Here is a 25,488-nt window from a genome sequence, read left to right as displayed (position 1 = left end):
ACGTTCAATAACTGCAGCGTTCAGTGAGCAACCCATAGTGGTGCCTGTAAGCAAATATCTGACATTATTTAGCTTGGAATTCCAACTCGTGCGTGTTGTGCACACACAAATCTTACTTGTGATGTGCTGGGATGTGGCAAGCAGTAGAAGCAGCCATGGGTCACACCTGCAGCTGCACGAAAGGAGGATCTGAATTCTGTTTCCTGAGGCTGTGCTGATCAGAGAGGAGATGTTCAGAGTGGATGAAGTTTTGAGTGGCTGCAGGAATGCTATAATGACGCCTGGAGAAAATGCAGTGTCAGAAGAGTCCATGCACCTGGAGGAATTATGCCACGTCCAGAGTCCCAGACGAGCAAAGGAAAGAGCTGCTTGCTTCTTCATCTTTTCTATTTCAGGTGAGGGTTTGTTGTTTCTTCAGAAAACTCCCAACTGTTTCGGTGAGGACAAAGAAGGCTTTTGGCTGAGGATGAAATGACAGCTCTAAATGAAGCGGGGCCACGTCAGCGCTTAAAATAACCTTCATCTGCAGCAAATCTGCACTTCCCCCTCCATTTATTTCCTTTTCTCGCAGCAGGGTTGAATTTCAGCACTGAGATTGTTCACCTTCAGGCAAACCCAAGCAGTTCAGAAATAGGGGACAGCTTCATCCCTACTGCCTTTCCAAGATGAGTCGCAGGTTAAGAGCGGGGCTGCAGCTACAGAATGCCTTTAAGGTGGAGCTGGGAAGGAAATGGAAACGTCCAACAGCCGAGGGACAGTGAAGAAGCTGAGGAGGCACTGGGCTGCAGCCTGTGGTTAGTGAGGGTTCAGATGGGCAGAGACCTCCTCTCCCTTCATCACATTCTCCTTCATAGAACCACAGAACGGCCTGGGTTGAAACAGACCTCGAAGACCATCTGGTTTCAACGCCCTGCTGTGGGCAGGGTCACCAAGCAGCAGAGCCACATCCAGCCTGGCCTCGTCAGCTGCTCCTGCTGCTCAGGGAGGCGCTGCAGCTCCCGGTTTGATGATGCCACGCGTTGGTGGCAATTCTTTAAGTTTGGGGGTGAAGCAGCGTGCAAATCCCACCTCGTGCTCCTCACTGCAGGCTCACTGTGTTCCCAGCGTGGGGTTTGTGAGCTCAGAGTCTGACAGCTGCAGCAGGAACAGCTCTGCTTTGAGTTCAGCTTTCACTGCGCTCTGCAGAGTGCCGGCAGTGCAGGTGAGGCGCAGCCTGAGCATCCACAGCGCGTGCAGAGCTGCCGTGTGCTGCAGGGGAGCAGAGCCTGCAGGGTGCTGACACTGCTGTGGGACCCAGGCGTGGGCCTGGCAGGTGGGCAGGCTGCAGCATGGCCATACAGCACTGCATTGCACTGCATTGCACTGCACAGCACTGCATTGCACTGCACCACATTGCACAGCATTGTTATTGCACTGCATTGCACTGCACAGCACAGCGCTGCACTCCGTGCCTCCTGCGCCCATCGCTCAGCAGCCCCGGCTGCTCCAGCAGCACTGACTCGCGCGCAGAGCTGTGAGCCGCCTCGGCCGCGTCGTTCCGTGAAGCAAACGCTTCCATTTTTGCGGCCTCCTTCCACGACCTCACACGGTAACAACGAAAGTCAAAAACCCGATTTTGCGTTGCGTTTGACCCAACGCTCCCGGGGTCGCCTCTTTACTCAAGCCGTGCCGCGCCATCGCTCCTCAACCCCACGCGGGGACGGCGCGGAGCCAAGGCGCCGTTCGGCCCACGGCGGTTCCGCCCGCGGTTCCCTTCGCCCCTCACACCGCCACCGGCGGCTCCGCGCCTCCCGCCTCTCACGGCGCGGCGGCCGATCCAAGATGGCGGCGGCGGCGGGGCTGCGGGGCGCCGCCTTTGTTGGGCGCGGGGCCGGGCGGCGGCGGCGCGTGCGCGCTGGGGCGCAGCGTGAGGCGGCTGCGGCGGTGCGGCACCGGCCCCGGCCCCGCGCCCCGGCCCCGCCCTGCCCGCGGCCCGGCTCGGAGCGGCGCCCGCGTGGATGGGATGGAAGCGGGACCTTCGGGAGCAGGTGGGGGAGCGGGGCGCCGCGCGGCGCTTCCGTCGGGGTGCGGCGGGGAGGGAGCGCGGCCTACGGCGGGGGCCGCGGAGGGGGGGGCCGCGCCGGTTCCCGGGCCCGGAACGGGGGATGCGGGGGGGATGCGGGGCGCGGGCATCGAGCGCGGGGATCCGCGGGGCTCCGCCCGGCCCGCTGCTCTCCCGGCGCCGCGCTGCTGTGCGATCCGGGCTCGGCGCGCCCCGCCGCCGTCGCGTTGGCAGCTGAGCCGGGCGGGGGGCCGTGTGGGGCCGTGTCACAACCGGCTGTATCGCATCTCGTATCATCTCATCATCTCATATCGTAGTAATATAATATCATCTCATCTCATACAATCATCTCATATCGTGATCATATCATATCGTCCCGTCCCGTCCGTCCCGGGCAGCGGCCCGCGGCGCCGTGCAGATGCCGATATCCTCGTTGCCGGAGCTTTGGGGCCGGTTTTTTTGTCGGAGCGCCGCACCCCGCTGTGTGCGGGAGGCACGGAGCGCCGCTCGGCCTCAAATCCAGGCCTGCGGGATTCGGGCTGTCATTAAAACCCGCTGGGAAGGGCCGTGGCCGCACAGCCCCCGGACAGGGAGCGCCGCTTTGGGCTTCGGGCTCGGTTTGCCGTAAGGATTTGCCGTAAGGATTTGTCCTTTCCTGCCCCAATGTGGCGCTGGGAGCTCAGCTCCATTACGGCTCCGCAGCGGCGGGTCGGTGTGAGGCAGGGAGCTCCAGCCCAGCGCCGTGCCTCAGCATCCCGTGTGCGTGCTGTGAGCCCGCTGCCGGCCCAGCTGTGTGCACCGGGATCGTGGAGCACGCGGAGCGTGAGAGCGTGTGCAGAGGAGTGCATGGAAGGCGGCTCTGAAGCCAAGCTTGGTTTTCCCCCCAACTTTCCGCGCTCTTTATCCTTCGCAAGTTTCCTGAACGCTCGTAGTCTTAACCGTTGTCTTCCTGTGCAAAGCCTTGCAGAAAACCCGGTGCTGTTCCGTCTGTCGGATCTCTTTATCTTCAGGAAACGTGCAATCACATGAGGGTGCTTCTAGGACAGGATTATACCGAGACACAAAGCCGGGAGCAGCACCTTGCCTGGAGACTGAGCACGTGTGGTTTCTCCCTGAATGCTTTCTGTAGTCCGCCTCTAAAGCTAGCAAAGAACAGAACGGAGACAAATGATCGAAATGGCCGATGTTGGAAGGAGGACAAATGGGCAGAAAGGCACTGCTTTTCAGCAGGGTGGCATCGGGGTCGGTAACAGCTGTGTGTGGATTTTAACCTCTCTTTGGGGGGAGGGTCCGGATTGTGGGGTCACTGGGGCTGCCCCACGGACAGGAGATACCCTCACATGTGGGCACGTGAGGGCGAAGCTGTCCTCGCCTTTGTCCTGCCTCTTCCCCAGGAGCTGGAGGCTTTCTTTGTCTGTCAGCTGCACTTTCTTCTCCCTGAAAGGCTACACCAGTGTCTGTGAAACTCTCCTGGAACAGACGGGAGAGATGTTATCTTCTGCCCTTTCTAGGCGCTGTTAGCAGAGACCCTGGGGCTGTGGTCGTGGATGAGTGGAGGAGAGCCTGGAGAGCAGTGCTGGCTGCCAGGCCCCGGCCCTTTGCTGCGGACACAAATGTGTGCATTCCCAGCTCTCTGTTCTCTGCCGGTTGCTGTGTGCTCCTCCACATGGCAGGCGGACAGCCGGGTTAGCAGCCTGCAAGGCTGTAGTTGGGTTTTTCCCAATCTGGGATGCAGAAGTGTTGGCCCTGCTGAGCCTCTGCTGTGGGTTGGATCCCCGACTTGCTGTGTTTGGAGGCAGTTGGGCTGTTGTGGGGTCAGATTGTTTGTCAGACCCCTTCAGAGGGACCAGGAGTGGATGTGGGGCTGCTTCAGCAGACAGCCCTTGTGGGTTTCATGCACTGAGCTGTGCCTGTGCTGGTTCACAGCCCTTATTAACAGCTGTGCAGACAGAAACAGCCTCACCTCTTAATGAGAGCTGTGATGGAGTTGGAAACATTGCTGCTGTTCTGTTAGGATCTTCTGTAGCATCACTAGGTTCCCTTTCTGCATGTGGGCGTCTCAGATGACCGACTCCTAGAAAATAAAGCATAAAAGGCCTTGGGAAGTGTTTATAATCTGAAATGCAGCTTTTAGTTGAACAGGGAAGCGCAGCATGCAGAGTTGGCTGTTTGCTCCCATGCTGCAGAATTGCACACTGTGGAGCAGGCAGGGCTGGCACGAGGGAGGCCTGCAGCTGCCCCGGTGCTGGGGGAAGTTTCTCACTTGATGCTTTCAGGTTTGTTGCCAGGGATTTCCAAGCTGGAGTTTGATGTGGTGTAACTTTGCTACATGAGATGCTCGGTGCAGGCAGTGCTAAGAGTTAAACTGCGCTTGAACCTGGCGGTGCTCGGGGTGCCAGGGCTGTGGGCATCTGGGTGTGCAGGGATTAAATCCAGAGTGCTTCTAGAAGCCTTCATGGGATGGTGTCTGGCACTGCTTCCTTAGGGCTGCTGCTTTGGAAGCGTGGGGTGCATCTAAGGAGGTCAAATGGAGCAACCAGGCTCTTGGGAGAGCGCTTAACACTGGGTAATAGGGAGCAATAGGGAAACTCCTTCCATTTAAAAAAAGGAGAGGAAAGAAACGAAGGGAAGGAAAGCCTGAAGCACCCAGAAACCTCATTGTTTTGTGTGCAGCCTTTTCAGAAACAAAAAGGCTGATTTATGGCTGGCTCTTTAGGGGCAGCAGATGACAGATGTTATTATTTGGAACCCATTCCACCGCAAGGGGAGAGCTGGCCGTGGGGAGGGCAGGTGCTGGTGTTGCTGGGTGCAGGTGGGGCTGTGGGATGCACTGGGGGCACAGGGCTGTCCTGACGTGGGACAGGCATCCCTGCAGCACAGCAGACGGGGCTGCTGGTGGTATTTGCTCAGCTCCTCAAAAGGCAGAAGGCCTGGCTCTCTATGCACCGTGGCCTTGGAGCAGTGGACTTTCCTGCTGGTGCTGTTGCTTGCTGTGCCTCCTGCTGGGAGTTTTCACTTGCAGTGGTTTGTGAGGTTGGTTTAGGGTGGAAAACGGTTCAGGATGAGGCCGGGATGCGTGATGTGTGGGGGCCCAGCGTGCACACGGCAGCCCTGCTGCTCTCCTCCGCTTCCCAGCTTCATCTTCGCGGTGCTGGTTGTGCAGGAGGGGCCGTCGCAGAAGTGATAAAACTTCCTTTTGTCTCGGCTCCATTGCGGCCCCTCTCCTGAATGCCGCCTCGGAGGGGATTTAAATGACATGGTAATTTCACGCCTTCCCACCGGTGCTTTGGCCCAGGCAGCTGTTGGTCAGCGGGTTGTGTTCACCGGCTGTTACCGTATCGGAAACAAAGCCTCTCCCAGCGCTGCTCACCCCAGCCCGACTCACCCTGGCAGCGCCGCGCTCGCTGCCATCCCTGCCCAGCGCTGCTTCCGAGCATCCGAGGCAGCCGCTGCTGCCCGCCGCGTCCCCGGGGCACGGCTTTGTGTGCCAAAGTCTGTGATTCCTCCCAGGCTGCTGAATTTATAATGGCAGGCGGATTTTCTACCGCTCACTGGCTGCATTGTGCTGCAGGAACAACACTCGCCCTGCAGCCCCTGGCCCTCGGCGCCCTCATTTACATGACAAAGTGGGAGTCTGTGCGGCTTTGCCATGGAGAGTCGAGGTATGCGGAGAAGCCCCTGTGTCTGGAGGTGGTTGGGTCGCTCTAACGAGGCTCCTTCCACCAAACGGGGACTCCGCTGGCCCTTTTTCTGCAGATAAGTCTGCGGTGTGGGGGTTTGGCGGGGCTCTGTCAGGCGCCGCTCTGCCTCCAGCACGCTGTGGCACGGCCGGGCCGTAGGGAAGGATGGGTCCAACACACGGGTTTCCTTCGGGGTCTCTGTCACGTTGTTGAAATGCACAGAGCCCGTCCCACAAGGCGGTTCTGGGGCCGTGGAGCTGCGTGCAGGTGCTGTGTGTTGCCTTCAGTCTCTGCTTTCAGATACAGTTCTGTCCCAGGTAGGCACTGCTGTGCCAGCTGCAAAGCCTACGAGGTAACAGCTTTTTAAGAATCCTTGGAACTCAAGGTGATTCGGAAAGGAAAAGTAACCAGCATCCTTCTTTTGCTGGAGGGGTGAAGCAGTAGTGAGCCTGGGGCTGCGCTGTGGTGGGCAACTGCTTCAGCTCCCCGTGATCCAGGACCTCTGCAGTCACCAAAATGAAACCCTCTGATGCAGCACAGACAGCAGCTTTCCCATCCTTGGCACTGCTGCCCTCGGCTTGGTGGAGCTGTGCTCTCCAGCAGGGGTGACCAGAGAAGTTCCACTGCATTCACAACATTCCGTGGCTTACATTGAACTCCAGAGCCAGCTCTTGTGTTGCTTGAAGTTGGTTCCTTAATCTGTGATTCACAATCTTAATTGTGAGGGTTCATGCTCACAAAGCATCTGGAGATCTCCAGGTGCAGGGAGGGCAGAGCAGAGCCATGCACCTCCTGAGGGGCCGCATGGTTTGTGCTCGAGAGGCAGAGCAGGGAGGTGGAGGCTCCATCAGTGCTGGCAAATACCTGCAGTTGATTGCTGCCTCTGATTTAAAAACATTTCATCTCGTAGCCAGGGTGCTGGAGATTGCCAAGAAATGTTCATCATGCGGAGACATGAATCGTACTGCGAGCAGTTGATCAGCAAATCAGCTCCTTAAAACGAGCTGCCTCTGCAGTGCCGCACAGCTCTTCCCTCCTGCGTTGTTCCCATCCACTCCTCTCCTCTGCCTGTGGCCCTGGGAGCATCTCAGGGCAGCCCTGATGGAGTCCTGGGGCACAGTGGCATTTCATCCACAGCAAATCTTGCAGAGATCAGGTGCAAAACTGAAAAGGACATTTGGAGTTTAAGTTGCTGATCTCACGTTCTTCTCCTTCCAGTATTTTGAGCCTGGGATCGTAATTTGGGTTTAAGTGGAAACTGGGTGAGAGTGAGGGGTGGTGAGAGTGTGTAACTCTGTGTGTTATGGATCCTAAATCGGAGCCGGGATGCTGTCTGGGGGTTGGCTTCGACAGTTGGCCCTGCAGATGGAGTGCTCTGAATATCTGATCTGCTGCATCCCTGCCCAGCTGGCTGAAGACCTCACTGGGTTTTGAGAAGCAAATAAGATGCAGACTGGGATGGATGGAGATTGGGAAAGTGGGAAGGGAGCAGGAAGGGCAGATCTTGCTTCAGAGAGCAGCGCCGTTCATCACATCTCCAGCTCCAGATCTCCACCAGTAAATCTGCATAATAATTTGTAACATGTAATAATGTGAGAAGAGCCACTGCATCCCCTTCACAGAGCTCACGCTGAAGGGGGGCTGGAGGTATTTTCAGCTGCCTCCCATAATCCAGAGGGAAGGTGCCCAGGAAGCTCCCTGCACCTCCAGCTGTGCTGCTGCGAGCCGTGCAGCTTTGGGTATGGGGTGTGGGTTTGGGACGTGGCGATGCGAGGGCTGTGGGCTCCAGCTGTGTGATTTTGGGATTTCCAGCCCTGCTGACCCTTTGCTTTCTCTCCATCAGCTGCAGGCGCTTACCTGCCACCCTTGCAGCAGGTATTTCAAGCGCCGCGTCGGCCCGGGATAGGAACTGTTGGGAAGCCCATCAAGCTCTTGGCCAACTACTTTGAAGTGGACATTCCCAAGATCGACGTGTATCATTATGAAGTGGATATCAAGCCTGACAAATGCCCCCGCAGAGTCAACAGGTAAGGCAAGTATTAGAGGTTTTGGAGTTCGTTCCTTGCTTCCAGTTTCCTTGCAGGAAGTGCCTTCCTTCCTCTTCACCAGTGGAAACCAGCAGGGGGACGTTATCTGTGCTTAGCTTTGTCCCCTCCGTGCTGAGGTGGAAAAGCAGCGTTCAGTGGTGTTGGAAGCAGATTTGGTGCCCCGTGGCCTCCAGCCCAGCTGTGCTCATGCCCAGCAAACACCTGGACGCTGCCAGCTTTGGTGCCTGGAGCTCCTGTGTGCTGAAGTCTCAGTGCTGCTCAACGTGTGCAGCTGGCTGAATGTTGCGAGCTGTGTTTGTGCAGCAGGGTTTGTTCCTGATAGCTTAGAAGGTCCTGAACTTAGCACACGCTCCTGCTTCTTCAAAGCAGCTGTGCAATTTTGGCAACAATCGCATCATTTAAAAATAGGAAGCCCCAGACCTTGGGCCATTGCATGGGTTTTTTTCTTTTTTTTTTTCCTTTTTTTTTTGACACCCTTTTCACTCTCCTTCCCTTCCTGCCCAAAGCAGCCTGGGTGGCTCTGTGTCCAGAGGCCAGTGAGCAGATGCTGTAGCTGCTATTTCCTATACTCTTGGCTGCTTGTGTCCATGGAGTGCGCTGCAGGTTGGCAGCCAGCTACTGCATGCTGTGTAAACTTGTTCTGCTGAAACTGATTTAACAAGCTGTGGGGCAAGGCATGTAGGTGTTGTGTGGGTGCTCTCTTGCCTTGGGAAGGACCTGGCTCTGCCATTCCTTGGCCTGCAGCACTGCAGTGAGAGCCCAGAGGTGCCTCAGGTGGAGAAGCTCAGCACCTGGCAGTCACACATCAGGCTGTGAAGAAACTGGCAAACCAAACCTCGCTCCTCTCTCCCCTGTGCCTTTCTTTCTTGCCTCTGCTTGTCCGTGTAGGGAAGTCGTGGAGTACATGGTACAGCACTTCAAACCTCAGATCTTTGGCGACCGGAAGCCAGTCTACGATGGGAAGAAAAACATTTACACTGTTACGGCCTTACCCATTGGAAATGAGAGGGTAAGAGTGGGATGGGGGATCCCCGAGCATGGGAAGAGCCAACTGAAAAATGAACCACCTCTCTTTGTGCTGTGACCGTGAAGTCCTGTGCCAGTGACGTGATTGCTTCCCTTCTGCACTCAGGTTGACTTTGAGGTGACAATCCCAGGAGAAGGCAAGGACAGGATATTTAAGGTCTCTATCAAATGGATGGCCATCGTGAGCTGGCGCATGCTCCACGAAGCCCTGGTGAGCGGGCAGATCCCTGTGCCTTTGGAGTCTGTCCAGGCACTGGATGTGGCCATGAGGCACCTGGCTTCCATGAGGTACGTGCACGTGGCTGGGGTGCCCCGCAGTCGCTGCCTTGCCCTGATGTGGTCAGTGCCTGTTGCTCCATGTGCTGTTTCCTCTGCTGTGCAGGTACACCCCGGTTGGCCGCTCCTTCTTCTCCCCCCCTGAAGGCTATTACCACCCCCTGGGAGGTGGCAGGGAGGTCTGGTTCGGTTTCCACCAGTCCGTCAGGCCTGCCATGTGGAAGATGATGCTCAACATTGATGGTGATGTATTTTTCATGCCAAAACGCTTTGCTCTCAAGCATGCCCAGCACAGTCACATTTGCCCACAGAAGGGAGCACAGGCTAGAACTTAGCACTGTAGGTTGGGGGCTTTTTGTTTAAGTCTGGCTGATGGGAATCCATTGTCCAGTGTTGAATGTGGTGGGGTGAGGGGTCAGCAGGAGGGAACTGCAGCACTGGGGCTGGGTGTGTTTGGGGAAACTGGACCTTGCCTGCTCTTGGGTCAGGTCTGACTGTTGAAGGAGAGCAGAGAAACATCATGGTGTCTGTTCCTCAGTTTCTGCAACGGCCTTCTACAAAGCCCAGCCTGTAATTGAGTTCATGTGTGAGGTGCTGGATATCCGGAACATCGATGAACAACCGAAGCCACTGACAGACTCACAGAGAGTGCGTTTCACCAAGGAGATCAAAGGTAGAGCCTCTGGGCAGAGCTGAGGGGCCCTGCTGCAGTGTTGACCTCAGCCTGGCGCTGCTGCAGACTGGCTTTGTCAAATCAGCTTATCTCCCACCCCGGCAGCAGCAGGGAATGCAGGGTTTGCGCCTTTAAAACGCTGCCTGGGGCACTGTTGCCTCCCTTGCTGCACTTCTCAGGCATCCACAAGCATACCTGCTCTGCAAACAGCTAATTATTTAAGGAAGGTGTTCGTAGTGTCACGGGGAGATCGGGCCAAAGGGAATCATTCCCATATTTACAAGTGGTTCTGCTGTGTCTTTCTGTCTGCATCAGGTTTGAAGGTAGAGGTTACCCACTGTGGGCAGATGAAGAGGAAATACCGTGTGTGTAACGTGACCCGGCGGCCGGCCAGCCACCAGACGTAAGGAGGATGGGAAGATGCCCTCGGAAAAATCTGAACTGTTCTCCTTTTTAGCAGCTGCCATTCGTGTTAGGGAGAGCTGGAGGGAAAACTCCAGCCTGTGATAGCAAAAGGAGATGCGCTTTGCACTGTGCAGCAGTCTTGGGCACAGGAGCTTGCACTGCTCTGTGTCATGTGCTGTGAGAGTGGGTGGCGAGGGGAGGAGGGTGGGAGTGGAGAGGATGCTTTGTCTGGCAGAGGCACGCAGCGGAGGGCGGGAGCTGACGTGCCAGGAGTTGTCCTAGTTTTTACCTCTGAGTTTGGTTTTCTTCTTGCTTAAAATAGACGCTGCTGAAGCAGAAGCTTTGGCGGGGGATAAAGCGATCCCCTGCCTTAAAATTATTTGCATGTGCCTGGGAGGGGAGTTGGCCAAGGAGTCCTTCTGTGCCGGGGGCTGTGGGCCAAGAGCAGCCCATCCTGCTCTGGGACTGTCCTGCTCCCCATGGACCCCCGTGGGGCTGGGTGGCTCCCACAGAGCTGGCAGAGGAGCCCTCAGTGCTGAGCTGTCTGCACGTCTGCTCCTTGTGCTTTCCCTGCCCCTATAAACGTTCAGGATCTGGTTAACCTTTGCCTGAATCCCAGCTCAACTCCCAAAGAAGGCACCAAGCACGGAAGTCCTTCGGAGTGCCATGTGGCTGTATTTATGTACCTGACAGCAGCATGCATGGCATGTCCTGTAATAAACATTTGCCCTGATTAGCTGGATTAGCGAGGAAGAGCTTTATTTAGAGATCACAGTGTTAGGCTGGGATCAGAGTATTCCTGTCTTGATTTCTGAAGATACTTCTGTTCTGCTTTTTATTTTCTTGAGTGAGAGCCTGCCAGTTCCCTCTCTTCTCAGCCAGAGTAAGGAGTGCTTGAGTTTTGGAAGTGTCTGTTTTGAGTAGGTGCATCCTTCGTGTCCTGCTTCTGCCAGGTTTCCCCTGCAGCTGGAGAGCGGTCAGACAGTGGAGTGCACAGTGGCTCAGTACTTCAAGCAGAAATACAACCTGCAGCTGAAATACCCTCACCTCCCGTGTCTCCAGGTTGGCCAAGAGCAGAAGCACACATACCTGCCCTTGGAGGTGAGTGCTGGCTTCTGCACTGTTGAGTGTTCCAGCTTTTGGGCACGGTCAGAAGCAAAAGCAGTGTGGCCTCTGGTCTTTGCTGGCAAATGCCTGACAATGTTCTGCAGCTAATGGGTAATGGGTGCTAAATACTGCAGTACTGACCTGGTGAGAGCTGCTGCTAAGAAGTGAGGGATGAGACTGTGCTCATGCTGTAAAGATGCTGCTCTCCTGTAGGTTTGTCACCAGTGGTGACACAGGGCAGGTTAGCCGTGGTCCTCACTTTTTAACACGTGGCTGCTTGCTTTCCTCTGCACACAGGTGTGTAACATCGTGGCAGGCCAGCGGTGCATCAAGAAGCTCACAGACAATCAAACATCAACCATGATAAAAGCAACGGCCAGGTCTGCCCCAGACAGGCAGGAGGAGATCAGCCGCCTGGTAAGTGCCACCATGGCAGGGGTTGGTGTTGGACCGGGGCTCTGGTGGCAGGCTGTGCTGTGTCAGCAGTGTGCCTCACTCTGGTCCTGCTGCTGAGCTGCACAGCAGGAAGCAGCTGTGGCCTGCCTAGAAGATGCTGGTTAATGGCTTGGTTATTCTTCTCTGACTGAATCCCCCATCCTTGGCATCTGCATGTGAGGGATGCTTGCACAGGAGAATGCAGCTTGGAGTGACAGGGAAAACTCAAATGCAGCGAATTCAGGTCCTCAGGTTCAAGCAAAGTGACACAAAGGGAGGTGAACTTAAAATAGAAAAGCAAATGAGAGAGGTAGCCCCAGATGTGTGTGGAGATGTGCGTTATCAGCCTGTGGTATGGAAACTGTGTCTGCAGGTCTCCTTGGGACAAGCAGGGGAATGAGAAACCTGGCTCTGGCAGCAGCTGGACAGGAGCTGTGTAGCAGTGCTGTTGTAACCAAACGAATGTCTCTGGGCTTTGGAAGCTGGGGATGCTTTTAATTCCCTTTGGGGCTTTTGATAACAGAATCTTGCTCTCCAAACTTTCCCATTGATGCCTTACATCTCAGGAGCCTGCTCTGATCTCAGTTACATCAGTCAGTTCATTCAGAGCTCAGGTCCTCCACAGGTCAGTTTGGATGGCAGAGTTTGGCCTTTTGTGTTCAATCGCTTCCCCTTCCCTACCAGGAGGAATTCAGCTTTGTAGAGAGCAGAACTTGAGGTGCCCTTGTTTCCTGGTCAGCTGAATGCTGCATGGCACGAAGCAGTCGGTCTCATTCCTTTTTCCTTTTTCCATTGGCCCTTCCTTCCCTCTGCAGATGAAGAATGCCAGCTACAACCTGGATCCATACATCCAGGAGTTTGGGATCAAGGTGAAGGATGACATGACGGAGGTGACGGGGAGGGTCCTGCCGGCGCCTATCCTGCAGTATGGAGGCAGGGTAAGCAGGGCTGTGCTGGTTGGCTGCAGTGCACAGGGATGGATGCTCTCACCGTGGGAAACACTGTTTTTGACTGAAATCTGTGCTACCTTCAGATTTATAGATCAGAGGTGGGATTTTTTTATTGGAGCACCTCCGTGTTTTTTGCAATATGACTGTGCTGAAAGTTGTAAGCGGGAGTCATGCAGTGACAGGGAAGTGGGCTGAAAGGGAGAGGGATATTTGGGGTCAGGCTGTGGTTCTCCCACAGTCTGTGTGGTTGACACGTGGATGGGCTCTGTGTCCACACCCAGAGAGATGCCTGGTTCTCAGGACTCTCTGCTTTGTGATGCCCTGCGAGAGCAGCTCAGGTGAGTTTTCCATCACCTTGGAGGAGCTGAAATTCTTAACTACCCATGGCTGAGAGCCACAGTCGTCCTTGGAAGAGCAGGGAGCAGCTTTCAGCAAGCACAGCTCTTCAGGGCGTGCAGCTTGATGAGTGCAGACACAGCACGTGCATCCCAGGGACTGCCGGCGTGGGGCCGGTCCTGCTGTGCCTCGTGGCCCCTCGGCGGCAGCGCTCTGACCGTCTGTTTGCCTTGCAGAACCGAGCCATTGCAACTCCCAACCAGGGCGTGTGGGACATGCGAGGGAAGCAGTTCTACAACGGCATTGAGATCAAAGTCTGGGCGATTGCTTGCTTTGCCCCGCAGAAGCAGTGTCGAGAAGAGGTGCTGAAGTAAGGAAACGGGCAGCCCGTGAGGGTGGGAGGAGGCAGGAGGAGCTGTGCTGGCGTGCAGTGCAGCGCTGCTGTCTGCAGCCCGGGGCTGCGCTTCCCTTCCTGCTGACATTGGATCTGTGTGTGGCTGAACGGCTTGCTGGTACAAATTTGATCCAGGTTCAGGCTGGGTGTTGGGTGCTGATTCTTGTTAGTTTATCCGGAGTGCACGGCTGTTTATCCTGGCGAGGTTGAAGCCAGCACATCATCGCTGTAACACCTGTGGGCTGCCAGTCTCTCTTTCCTCGCTCTGTCCTTTGCATCAGGTGTCTCGTTCTGATGCTGCCAGCCCTGAGGCCGGTGGTGCTGCACTGAGCTCTTCTGACCTGTATTTCCTCAAGGAGAAGGTGGATGAGGTTGTCAGAAATATTTAGTTAAAAGTTTCTGCAATAACCCAGGAGCTCAGGATTGAATTTAATTTGGCTAATGAACTTTCTGTCCCACTTTACTCCGTGATTTACCTTGGAGAGGTTTTCCTTTGTGCTGTGACATCACTGGGTCTCTACATCCTCACATTACCCTTTGTTATCCCCCTGTCCACTGGATTAACCAATGTTTCCCCCTGGAATAAGATGCCTCTCCTCTTGTCTTCAGTGGCCAAAGCAGCATTGTTCCTGCTGCTTTCAAGGACACACAGTGCCTTCTGGAACAGAATGCTTCCTGCATGGATTACACTAACATGCCATGGGTTTTTATGATATAGGAGTCTTAGGGTAGCTGTCTGATTTGATAGCAAAGTGACGCTGAGCAGAGAGAGTTCATGTGATTTAGAGAGCTGTCACCTTAGTTTTGAATTCTGGTGGGATCCCAAGTTTCTCCTGACCAAGAGTGGAAGCAGTGAGGTGAGCGTTCTGCGTGGCTCTCTGGCTGTGTTTAACAGCGTCATTTGGGATGGGTTGGAGCAGCTCAAAGCCTCTCTGTCTGCGGTAACTGTGTGCAGGTGGGAGTAGCACTGCACTCCCCTTATCACCCCTTCAGGGTAGGCTCTTCCACTGGCAGAGCTGGGAGCTCCCTGCATCACATTTATCCTTGGCAATCCTTGGAAATCTATCTTAGTAGTGTAGCTGACCTTGCGTGCAGCAGAGCGCTTTGGTTTGATAAGTGAAGGCTGCTCTTGGCTTTGCAAATCACCTGGAAATCAACCTTCCCCAGAGAACAGGTCTGTTCCCCTTCTCATTTCTAAATAGGAATAGCTCACAGCTCCTTGGGTCCTCAGGAAAAGTCTTTACTGTGGGTAAGAGAGCACTAAGAGAGGATGGCCAGGCCGGGGCCGCTCAGCTGCAACACGTGTTGGACTTCTGCTGGCATTCACCATGTGGGCTGATTTTGGGCTGCTTTTTCTTTCCTCTCGGGCACAGGAACTTTACAGACCAGCTGCGTAAGATCTCCAAGGACGCAGGGATGCCGATCCAGGGCCAGCCCTGTTTCTGTAAATATGCCCAGGGTGCAGACAGTGTGGAGCCCATGTTTCGGCACCTCAAGAACACCTATTCAGGGCTTCAGCTCATCATTGTCATCCTGCCAGGAAAAACACCAGTGTACGGTGCGTCTTGGGCCGGGGCGGGCGGGGAGAAGTGAAGGGTTTTGCTCTGGTTCAGGAGGGCTGGCTGTGTCCCTTCCACTTTCTCCCTCCATTTTTGAGGGCGATGCTGAAAGCTGTGCTGTGCTGATTGCCTGCCCGTTCCTATGCTTCCTCTGCCCACAGCCGAGGTGAAGCGTGTTGGGGACACTCTCCTGGGAATGGCCACGCAGTGCGTCCAGGTCAAGAATGTGGTGAAAACCTCCCCACAGACCCTTTCCAACCTCTGCCTCAAGATCAACGTCAAGCTTGGCGGGATCAACAACATCCTAGTGCCTCACCAGCGGTTCGTATGGCTGCTGCCTGTCGTGGCTTTAGGGCTTGTGTGCTGTGTTCCATGTCATCCCTTCCCTCAGACTGTGCAGTACTTGCAGCTGTGTAAAGCAGCTCCCTGAAATGAAGGCTTGTAGCCCATCCTGCCTTGTGACAAGCTGTTCGTATGCCTGTGTCCACCCCAGAGCCTGGAGGTTGGGAGATGTCCTCTGGCCATCTGCTCTTCTCTGTTGGGCTGTGCACTGTCCTGAGATGCCCCCAGGAGGCTGACTGCTGCTTTCTCTTCTTTCCCACCAGCTCTGCTGTCTTTCAGCAACCAGTGATATTCCTCGGGGCTGATGTCACTCACCCACCTGCTGGAGATGGGAAGAAACCCTCAATAACAGCTGTAAGTTCCAGTTCTGGGGCTGGGCTCAGTCGTGCTTGGTAGGCTTGCTGAGAGGCAGGAACTGGAGCGAGACTTGTGTGCTACTTCATCACCGTGGTGACGCTTCTCAGGGTGGCCCCATGCCCTGTGGGCGCCTCCTGGGGAGCTGGGGAACACCTGAAGGTGCTGCGCTGCAGAGTTGTTGGGTTCCTTCTGAGCTGCAGGGAGAGCTGGCAGCAGCCAGCAGATGGGGCTCGCGATGTGCCGAGCCCTGCAGCGCTGTCGGACGGCCGCGCGGGGAGCTGCGTGCTGCCATCGCTGGAGGCATCGCAGTTCTTCCACGGCAGCCCTGGAGGAACCTTCTCCAGATGGGAGAGTGGGGATTTGGGAACGGGAGAAATGGAGTGGCTTTGCTTATTCACTCCAAGCCCGTGATGAGCATCCATGGAGTGAGGGATGGCTGCTCGTGTTTTTGGTGAGGCTCTGACAGCTTGCCTTGTGCTTGGTGCAGACAAGGAGAGTGTCAGGTTCTCGCAGCGTCTGTTTTAATTAAGCACTTCAGCATTTTCCTATTAAGTTCTTAGCTTTCCAGGACTCGTAGCTCAGGTTTTCCTTGGCATGCAAATGTCTTTGGAGGATTGTTTTTTCTTCTTAATTAAAAGGGGTTGGGAAATGCTTTTGGCTGTTTGTTCATAGGTGTGGGTGGGACAGAACAGTCTGTTTCCTGGCGGCGGCGCTTCCACTCTGAAAACATCCTCTGTGTCTTTCTGCACAGAACCACTGTGGAGTTTTAGTTTTAATTTCTATAAAAGCTTTTTCTGATCTGCAAGGGCAAAGGGGTGGAGCCTTCAGATGGCCTTGTTCTTCTCCTTGGTTAGTTGTTAATAAGACCACAGAAAAGGGCCCATCACAGGGGCCAGAGGAAACATTCCTACTGAGTGTCTCAGCAGGCCGAAGCCTAGAGCTCCTTTTGCTAAGCAGCAGTGAAACTGAGTGTGAGGGCCACGGGGCAGGAGCATTGCTGTGCAGGATGTGTGCCTGCGGTGCTTTCCCTGCCCTGCGTGGTGGGACACAGATGACACAGCAGCATCCCCACCAGCACTCTGGCTGTGTGTCACAGTGGGGGCCAGAGCCACCCCGGTACCCGTGACTCACGCCGTGCCTCCGCCCCTGCATCACGGCCAAGCCTGGCTGCTCTCAGGACGTTGCCTGACATCTTTGAGGTCTGCCCTCCGCAGTGCCCAGCTGCTATGGGTGACTCCCTGCTCAGCAGCTGCCACGAGGTGACTCATCCCACTGCGTCCTTGGGGAGGGCAGACTGCCGCCGTCTGGGGCAGCGCCGCTGCCTGCGACTGAGCAGAGCGTGGGGACGTGGGGATGTGATGCTGCCAGCTGCTCCTTGCAGACATTTGAGCAGAGAGCCTCCTGGCTGTCCTGCGTGGGCAGGGCGCTGGTGCTTTTGCTGTGGTTGGAGAGCTAAGAGCTGGTATCAGAGCTTCTTGTTGTAAGCGTAATAAAGACTTAAGCAGCATTTACAGCAGTGGCGTGGTGGTGGTAGGGGAAGTTTTGTACCTGGAGATGTCACCGGTGCAGCAAAGCAGGTTCAGCATGATGCTGTCATTCGTGGAAGCCAAAAACTTCAAGTGAGGGATGGAGAGAGAAGTGTGCCCATAGGCAGAAAGGGCATTCCCCTTTCAATCATCTGCATTTGTGCAGGAGTGTGGAAACAGAGCAGAAACAGCCCCGTCTCAGCCCACACAGCCACGTGGCTCAGCAGTGCCCACCAAGTCACCAGAATTTCCCCAAAGTGCCACACAGGGCTCTAGAGAGCATGAAACTGGGATGTGGCTGCCACCAGGGTTGTCCTTTCTGGGTTGCACTTGCCTGCGTGGTATTTGCTGCCCCATCTCCTGAGCTGTGAGCTCGAGGTGCTCTGCCTGCAGTCAGCCGTGGGTGTTTGAGACAGTCAGAGGATGGGAAAGTCCCACGTCCCCTTCGTCCATGCTGTGGTAACACGTGGGCCTGTCCCACCGCTGTCCCTGCAGGTTGTGGGCAGCATGGACGCCCACCCCAGCCGGTACTGTGCCACGGTGCGCGTGCAGCGTCCTCGCCAGGAAATCATTGAGGATCTGTCCTACATGGTGAGGGAGCTCCTCATCCAGTTCTACAAATCCACGCGCTTCAAACCCACCAGGATCATCTTCTACCGTGACGGTGTTCCCGAGGGGCAGCTCCCACAGGTGAGCAGCCTTTGCTTCTCCCTCAGCCTCACGTGCTTTTACTCGATGAAGAAGGCCAGCAAAGAGCTTCAGTGCCCCGAGTTTGCCTTGCTCACACTTGTGTTGCCTGGAATTTTGGGGTTTTGCTGAAATGCTGTGGGTGTACTGGTGGTGTAGGGCTGATTCAACAGTGTGGAACTGAGCCAGAGCCTTGCAAAGCTGGTGCTGGGCACCTGGCAGTCACTCAGGACAGCTTAGCAGTGTGAGGACACCAGACGGCTGGTGCTTGGAAGCTCCCCATGAGGCTGCGTTTGAGCACTGTCCTCTTTTCCCACTTGTGTTGGGGATGCATTGTGCTGAGGGGTGCTCATGGCTGGCAGTGTAAGATCTCTTGGTTCTGCCTGCTGGTTAGCCTAAAGCTGCACTAGCTGCTGCATGGAGAAGGCTGGGTGCAGACACAGGCCATTGGTCCACTCACTTTACACTGCCTGTCCCTCTAGATCCTTCACTATGAGCTGCTAGCAATCCGAGATGCCTGCATCAAACTGGAAAAGGATTACCAGCCTGGCATCACTTACATCGTTGTCCAGAAAAGGCATCACACCCGCCTCTTCTGCGCAGACAAGAATGAGAGGGTGAGTGCTGGGCCTGGGGGGGGCTGCTTCATTGCCAGCTTTTAGGAGCAGCCAGCCCTGGACTGAGTGCAAAGCTCACCACTGGCAGGCAGAGCACTTTCTTGAATGAAATGTGCTGCTCAGCTGACTCCTGTATCTGTGAGGATTAGGCTTCTAGAAACTCAGACAGCTGTTTGCTGTTATGATGAGTTACTGGGTGCTGACGATCCTGGTGACTCCTTGAAATAGCCTCTGTCAGCCTGAAAACATCTGTTGTTTTGGTGATAGCTGCAGTTGCTGACGTTGTGGTGGGATGAATAACCCCTTGCTTGCCCACAGCTCACACAAAGTTTGTGTGCTCTGTGCTGTGCACTAAGGCACTGATCGTTGTAGCTTTTCCTAGATTTGGTCCAAATTTAGGGTTAAACTGTCATGTAGCCAGACTCAGTCTCTACCTGGGCGTAAAGGCTTAATGTTGGGACCTGAGGGCTGCGTTTGATCATGGCCTAAAGCCCTCATATCTTGTGGCAGAGGCCCCAGTGCACCTGTCTGCAGAGATCCCTGGTGTTCTGCTCACTGAATTTTCATCTGAGCAGTGGGATGGGCCGTGCCCAGACCTCACCCTGCCTGCTCCTTTGATGTCGTTTGCTCTGTGTGTACGTCATGCCTGGTGTTGATGCTGGCAGAAAATGCTGGCGAGCTTGTCGGGACAGGGAGCAGAGTAGGATGACCTGATTCTGTTCCCCTGTAATAAAGTGGCTCTGCACAGTGCTTTCCAACTGAGACATGGAGATGGTGACCCCGTGCTGTGGCCCTGGTGCAGGGCAGCTGTTACAGACAGCGCTCTGGATAGCAGGAAGTAGCCAAACTCTGCAATGCTTGGATCTCTTTCTTTTCTCTGTAGATTGGGAAGAGCGGAAACATCCCAGCAGGAACAACAGTGGACACAAACATCACCCACCCTTTCGAGTTTGACTTTTACTTGTGCAGTCATGCAGGCATTCAGGTACTGTGCTGCAGGGCTGGCTGTTGTGATGCATTGTTTTCCTTTGGTTCTTGTTGCAAATTTCACTCTTGTGCATCTGAAGGAGACATGGAGACGTGGGTAGTTTGATCCAAGCTGCCATCATGATGGTTTGTGCTGGCAGGTGCCGGGACGGCCGCTGCATGACGTGGCATGTGCTTGGCTTCTCTCCTGGAGCCAAAGATCTCCTCTGAGAATTTCCTTCTTTGGAGCAGCCAGTTCAGCAGCTTGTCAGATGGTGCCCAAGCACGCAGGGCTCGCTGGTGCGCCTGGTCATCAGCAGGGCCCTGCTGTCTGGTGTGGGCGGGAGAGCTGCGGCCAGCCGTCCCTGGAGGAGCTGGCTTGCTTTGCAGCTGCCTTTCATCAGGCAGCCAAGATTAATCAGAAACCATACAGAAGAAATTGCACTCCATCTACAGCTGCTTCCACAAGGGAGGCTTTTTGGCATCCACTCCTCCTGCAAGGAGCTGGCTTCGGTGGGAGCACTGGGGGAGCTGTGTGCTGGTGCAGTGTGATGCAGTGGGGCTGTGCGGTGTTGGGAGCCTGGGCAAGCAGCACAGAAGCACCAGCAGTGCCTGGCTGTAGTTTATGCTTCAGTGCAAAGTGCTTTCCTGCCTGTTCACTTTTAGGGCTCCCGAAGTAAAGGACCATGGGCCCCTCACCTACTGAGATTGTTTTGACAGCTTGTTTAGATTGAGGAGGAGAGTGACCAGGATGCAGGGCAGCTGCCTGCAGATACCCGGTCTGCGGGCACCAGCAGCACCTCTGCCAGCACTGTGTCTCCTTGCAGGGTACGAGCCGGCCCTCCCATTACTACGTGCTCTGGGATGACAACCGGTTCACGGCAGATGAGCTGCAGATCCTCACGTACCAGCTGTGCCATACCTACGTGCGCTGCACTCGCTCGGTCTCCATCCCAGCCCCGGCTTACTACGCCCGGCTGGTGGCATTCAGAGCCAGGTACCACCTCGTGGACAAGGAGCACGACAGGTGAGGGGGCTGTGCCTGTGGTCCCAGGGAGGAGAAACCCTGCGGGAGGGCAGTGGGGCCCGAGCACCTTGCTTTTGTGTGCAGCAGGGCCTGCTGCTGAGCTGCTCGGCAAAAGACCTTTGGTTGAGAGTGGTTCGCCCATGGCTGCGTCCTCTTAGGTCTCAGTGTAGGAGGGAAGGGGGATTAAGGAGTGTGAAATCCCATCCTGGGCATCCCTGGAGTGTCTGAGCATTGCTGCACTCCTCAGGGTGCCAGAATCCCTGCAGTGCTGGGCTTGGCTCACGTGTAGCACAAGGCAGAAATGCAGGTGATTTCCAGCGCAGCAGACTGATATCAGAGGGAGTTCTCAGTGTTCCTGGGTGGGGGGAATTTCAGTTAATTACACAACTATTTTCTTGCACTTTCAGTGGCGAGGGCAGCCATATATCTGGACAGAGCAACGGCAGAGACCCCCAGGCCTTGGCGAAGGCTGTGCAGGTTCATCAGGACACTTTACGTACCATGTACTTTGCTTGAAAGCCTAACTTTTGTTACCTCACTCAAGAAAGCTTTCAGATTTGTAGGAGCCATACAAAAAAGGAAGCATTGGGACACCTTGTTTTTTTTTTTTCCAATGAGAAATCACTGCAGGGCAGGCAGCGTCGGTTCGAGGCAGGAGACCAGCACCACCGGACGGGAAGATCCAACACCTCGGTAGGATTGGAAGAGACTGATTATTTTTTTAATTTTTTTCTGGCTTTGCAAAATTTTGACCTGACCAAACACCTGAAGGCATTGGAGGAAGGGATAAAAGTCCCAGGAGGCGGAAGCAGGTTTTCATGTTTAAGATGCAATACTAGAGACTCCTGACTGTGAAAGGCGGATTTTGGTCCTCCGTTGCCCATCAGGCGCTGGTAGGTATTTTTTGTGGGGGTTGGGGGGAGGGGATTTTTAGAGCCTTAAAACAGAAGACTAGATTTATAAAACTAATATTTTAGAATACGAGATGCTTTAATGGGTTAAGGGGAAAAAAAAACAGCTAGTTTATAGATAACTCTAACACTAACAGCTCCCCGCCCCCGAGTTCCCCCCATATGACGTAAGGCACCCTAGCACTTAGAACTGAAAACTGTCTTCCTTGTGTTAAAAGCTAGTTAGCTGCTGCCATTTGAAGCAACAGTCACAGACTTTTCCGTGGGTGAGTGCCTTACTACGATGCTGCAAAATTTCAATGTTTTTAATCTTGTAAGGAAAATAGTAATCTTGTCTTGATGGTGGTCCATATTTCCATCGGAAGGAGTTAATTTCTATGGTCCTGAGTTGCAGTTTGTGTTAGATCACAACCTCGTGGTGGTTGAACTCCGTTGAAAGATGTGCACTTTCATATAGGACACGTTTGATGGCTGCTGACCCATTTTTGTTTCCAATGTACTACTTGTTATTTAAACCCGTGTCTGACAAATGGGGGCCCTGTCATCCCATGAGGACAGAAATCACTATCAGTTTCTTTTTTTCTTCTGTCTTTTTTTTTTTCTCCTCAATTTCTATGATGGACACCGGGATTTTTTTACTGAGCATTATTTTTATACGATACCGAGTCTGTTGCCAAATCACAGTCATTCACATCCTCACAGTTTACATCGCCGCGCTCGCACCAGAGGTTCCCAACGTTTCCTGTGTGTTGCACAGTGTGGCCGTGCAGCTCGGGGCCTCTCCACCGTTGTGCTGCTATCTTGTGCTGCTCTTTGTGTCGCCCTATCGCCGATTTGTGTGCGGGGTTTTTATTCTGAAAGCACACCAGAGGCGTTCCTTAGGCAGGATGATCACATCCTTGTTCTCGTCGTGGGGAAGCTCCTCCTGATCTCTTTTGGACAGGGAGAAAAAAGGCCTTGTTTGTTTGTTTGTTTCCAGCAGTAACGTGGTGGCTGCTTTTCAGACTCGTTTTGCTGCACAGAATGACCATCACGCACAGCAGGGCAGCAGTAACAACTCATTACCAATGGCATGTGGGCAGATGGGTGGGTTTTTTTTCTATATGAAAGCTTTGCACAGCACTTCCTTGAAGAGGGAAACTGTGTGCACTCCTACCGAGCTCTCAGCAGAGCTCTGTCACCATTTTACTGCCAAAAGTGTTTCTAGAGCAGATCTGTCACCAGCGCTGCCCCTTGTCAGTGCACGGATGGAAGCACACCTTTTGTTTTCTGCTTTCTGATGTTTAAACTCGCCTTGCCTTCATGACATCCACTCTAGTCATGCTGGCCCATTGATCTGTCCTAATACTGGGAATTCACTCTGCCTGTTTTCTTTCTGGGCAACGTGTTTGTGAACAACGAAGACATCAATATGCTATGCAAACTAAGTGCTGAGCCCACTGATGTCACCCTTGGTGAAGATCCTACATTTAGCACAGTTGTCTTTTTCCTCAAGATATTTGGTTCACGTTTTCCTTTGCACCTTGTGTCAAACGCCACTGCTGTCTGTCTGCAGGGTGGTGGGGAGGAGACCAGGAGCTCTTCGTGGTCAGTAGGGTGTGAAGTCTTAGGAAAGCTTTTAGAGAGCAGGGAATGCCTCAACTCAAAGTGTCAACGCGAGAAGCCTACATTCCTATACACAAGTGCCTGCATAGTGACACAAATCCAGCACCTCCCCATTTCATCCTCACACCTCTGGCTTGTGTTCCTCGAAAGCCAAACGCTCTCAGAGGGGCTGTGCCTGCTCACCTCGGATGAGAAAGCCCCTCGTTAAGAACCACACCGGGGTTGAGGTCAAGGTTCTCTCTGTCAGTGGGTTTGTTCACCAGCATTACAACGGAACGCACCCAGCTGCTGGCGGCAGCGAGGGCCGAAGGTCTTTTGGTTCCTAGTTCTTCTTTTAGTGTTTTAGTTGGGTCTAGAATCCTGAACCGTCTTTTAGGAGCTGTGGCATAGCGCGTGCCATTTTTAACCCTTTGAAAAGAGATAGTGTGGGCATTTACAAAACAGCTTGTTGCTCTGTAACGTTTTTTTTTTTAACCTTGAGACTTGAAATGTAAAATGGACCTTTAAGATTTGCACTCATTTGTAAGGTGGCTGTTCATAGAGAACTATGAATGAAGACTTGCTGATGTAGCACCTACTTTTAACAGCAATTTTAACTACACAAAAGCTTCACAGCTTCTGAAATGCTCAGCTGGTGACTTGCAGATCGTGTTCTGCCCTTATTTCACCCTCTGCATTAGGTTTTCATGGTCTTGATTCAATAAAGAAGCCAAACTCAATAGCTGCTGTGCCCTTTAAGCCGCATTTCCACTTTGAAGATGTTTAGGAGGGGTGTGATTACCCGCATGTTTTCTATAACAGACTATGCACTGTACCTCCTGCGCCGCTCCAGCATTCAGTATTTCGACCGTTTTCTCGCCCAAGATGCACCCAAATAAGTGCATGTCGAGGTGCTGTGCATTTTGCTACCTGTAGCAGATAGCTGTTAAGCCAGAGGCGTATCAGGATTTGTAGTTAGCCACAAACCCCACGCGGACATCCCGAATGGCTCCGAGTCTCTCTGCCTTCTCAGTGCGCCCGCGTTCCTTCTGCAACTGGAAACATCGCCCAGTGCATGCAAGCCTTGTGGGAAGAGGAATAACTTCCATTTACCTGTGGGTTGTTGGATGCTGTTTGATTCCCTTGTCTCATACCTGGACGTGACGGGGGCAGTCGGGGCGTCCCGAGCCTCTGACCTGATGCCTGGTGTCACAAAGCATTCAGCGTTGCCTCGTGGAAGGTTTTCTTCTTGGAAAATGAGCGTGAATAAAGAAAAGAAGGTCGTTCTTTTAGGAAGGGAAGCCAGACAGCAGGACAGCAATAAACACATGAAATTCATATCTTGCCTGAGTGATTTGCACTTCAATAGTTGTGAAAGAAAATTGATGGGGACTCCAGTGCTTTTGTGTTCAGTTCTAGCCCCTTTCGTACCTCCTTTATACAACAAGTGTTGAACTGCACACGGGGTGTTTGCAAACACTCCTTGGGTTGTGATTTTTCTTGCGGTTATTTTTTTTGCTTTAGCTTGAACTCTGTATGGTCCATTTGTTGAATAGATGTGAACAGTTGATGTACAGTACTTACTAAACAAGCAGCAGCACGAAACTTATTTTATTAAGAAAATATGGCGTATATTTTAAAGGTTGGGTATCAACTTTGGTTTTTTTGTTCTTTTTTGTACACGTGGAATTCAGACTGGTAAAGAGTAACAAAACCCCTGGATTAGGCCAAAAGGTAACGCTGTAAGATCGTAACCACCTCTTTATTAAAGAAAATGGGATGATTAAAGAGCTCCAGAACATTGTATTTATATTTGATTTCATCGCTTTTGTGGATTTTTTTTTAATTTTTTTTATTTTTTTTATTTTTGCCTTAATCCTGATTTTTGCTTGCAACTTTGACTTTGCAGTCCCAAGTGTCTGTTACCCTGTAAGTGTTGGCAGAAGACCTAAATAAAAGCAATGTGAACATGTTGGGGTGACACTCCTGAGTCAGATCGCGTGGGGAAGGAGGAAGCGTGCGTGCTGAGTGCTGAGCTCAGTTGCAGAGGGCCTGGGGACGAGCGGTGAAATGCTGACTGTAGCTGAATTGCATCAGATGCTGTGGAGGATCCAAAACCCCTCGCTTTCCAGCTTAGCCCAATTTAATGAGAGAAACACTCAAGTGAACAACGACGCGCTTAAAACTTCTTGGATGATGACAGCGAATTCCACTTTTCATTAAAATACCATCTGTCCCAGAAAGGACTTCATTGGAGCTCCTTGGGTTATTAAATGGCAGAAACACACACCAAAATACGCTGCCACTTTGGGCTTTTGGCTTTGGAGCCTTAGCGTGACTCGCGTGGTTTTGAGACAAGTAATATAAAGGCAGGACTGTTCTCTGGATTTGCCTGGACTCAAATCTGAGACCTGATGTAAAACCGCTACTTGGTTTCTTACCTGGATCTTTTGTTCTCTGTTCAAACAGTCCCTACAGCTGTAGGTAAACCTGGGTGCGTTTACACAGCTGACTTCAGCTGTTTGCAGGTTGGATGGGTTT

General features: G+C 53.6%; 1 protein-coding gene across 2 annotated transcripts; it reads left to right on the top strand.

Annotated features, from left to right (window-relative positions):
• The first annotated feature begins 1,923 nt into the window (after positions 1-1,923).
• On the top strand, positions 1,924-24,919 carry LOC125703989 (protein argonaute-1). 2 transcript variants are annotated; one of them, XR_007381005.1, is made up of 20 exons: positions 1,924-2,027; positions 7,565-7,748; positions 8,658-8,778; positions 8,902-9,083; positions 9,178-9,314; positions 9,610-9,744; positions 10,060-10,147; positions 11,103-11,250; positions 11,554-11,673; positions 12,507-12,629; positions 13,214-13,347; positions 14,745-14,929; positions 15,092-15,251; positions 15,536-15,626; positions 17,651-17,845; positions 18,325-18,459; positions 19,343-19,444; positions 20,253-20,452; positions 20,860-21,345; positions 24,857-24,919. XR_007381005.1 is itself a non-coding variant. In XM_048969223.1 (19 exons), the coding sequence occupies exons 1-19, from the start codon at positions 2,003-2,005 to the stop codon at positions 20,966-20,968; spliced, it is 2,574 nt and encodes an 857-aa protein (XP_048825180.1). In that variant the 5' UTR covers positions 1,924-2,002; the 3' UTR covers positions 20,969-24,919. The 2 variants fall into 2 exon arrangements, 1 of the variants encoding a protein (XP_048825180.1); XM_048969223.1 differs by having other exon boundaries at positions 20,860-24,919.
• The last annotated feature ends 569 nt before the right edge of the window (positions 24,920-25,488 follow it).

This window comes from Lagopus muta, chromosome 23 (assembly GCF_023343835.1).
Source record: "Lagopus muta isolate bLagMut1 chromosome 23, bLagMut1 primary, whole genome shotgun sequence".
In the NCBI taxonomy this organism is placed as follows: Eukaryota; Metazoa; Chordata; class Aves; order Galliformes; family Phasianidae; genus Lagopus; species Lagopus muta.
The sequence above is the reverse complement of the archived record's forward strand: the minus strand, read 5'-3'. Positions and strand labels throughout refer to the sequence as shown.

Coding starts and splice junctions, on each gene's coding strand:
- LOC125703989 (XM_048969223.1), top strand. CDS start 2,003: ATGGAAGCGGGACCTTCGGGAGCAG. Junction 17,846..18,324: donor CCGAGGGGCAGCTCCCACAG/GTGAGCAGCCTT, acceptor CTGTCCCTCTAG/ATCCTTCACTATGAGCTGCT. Junction 20,453..20,859: donor GTGGACAAGGAGCACGACAG/GTGAGGGGGCTG, acceptor TTGCACTTTCAG/TGGCGAGGGCAGCCATATAT.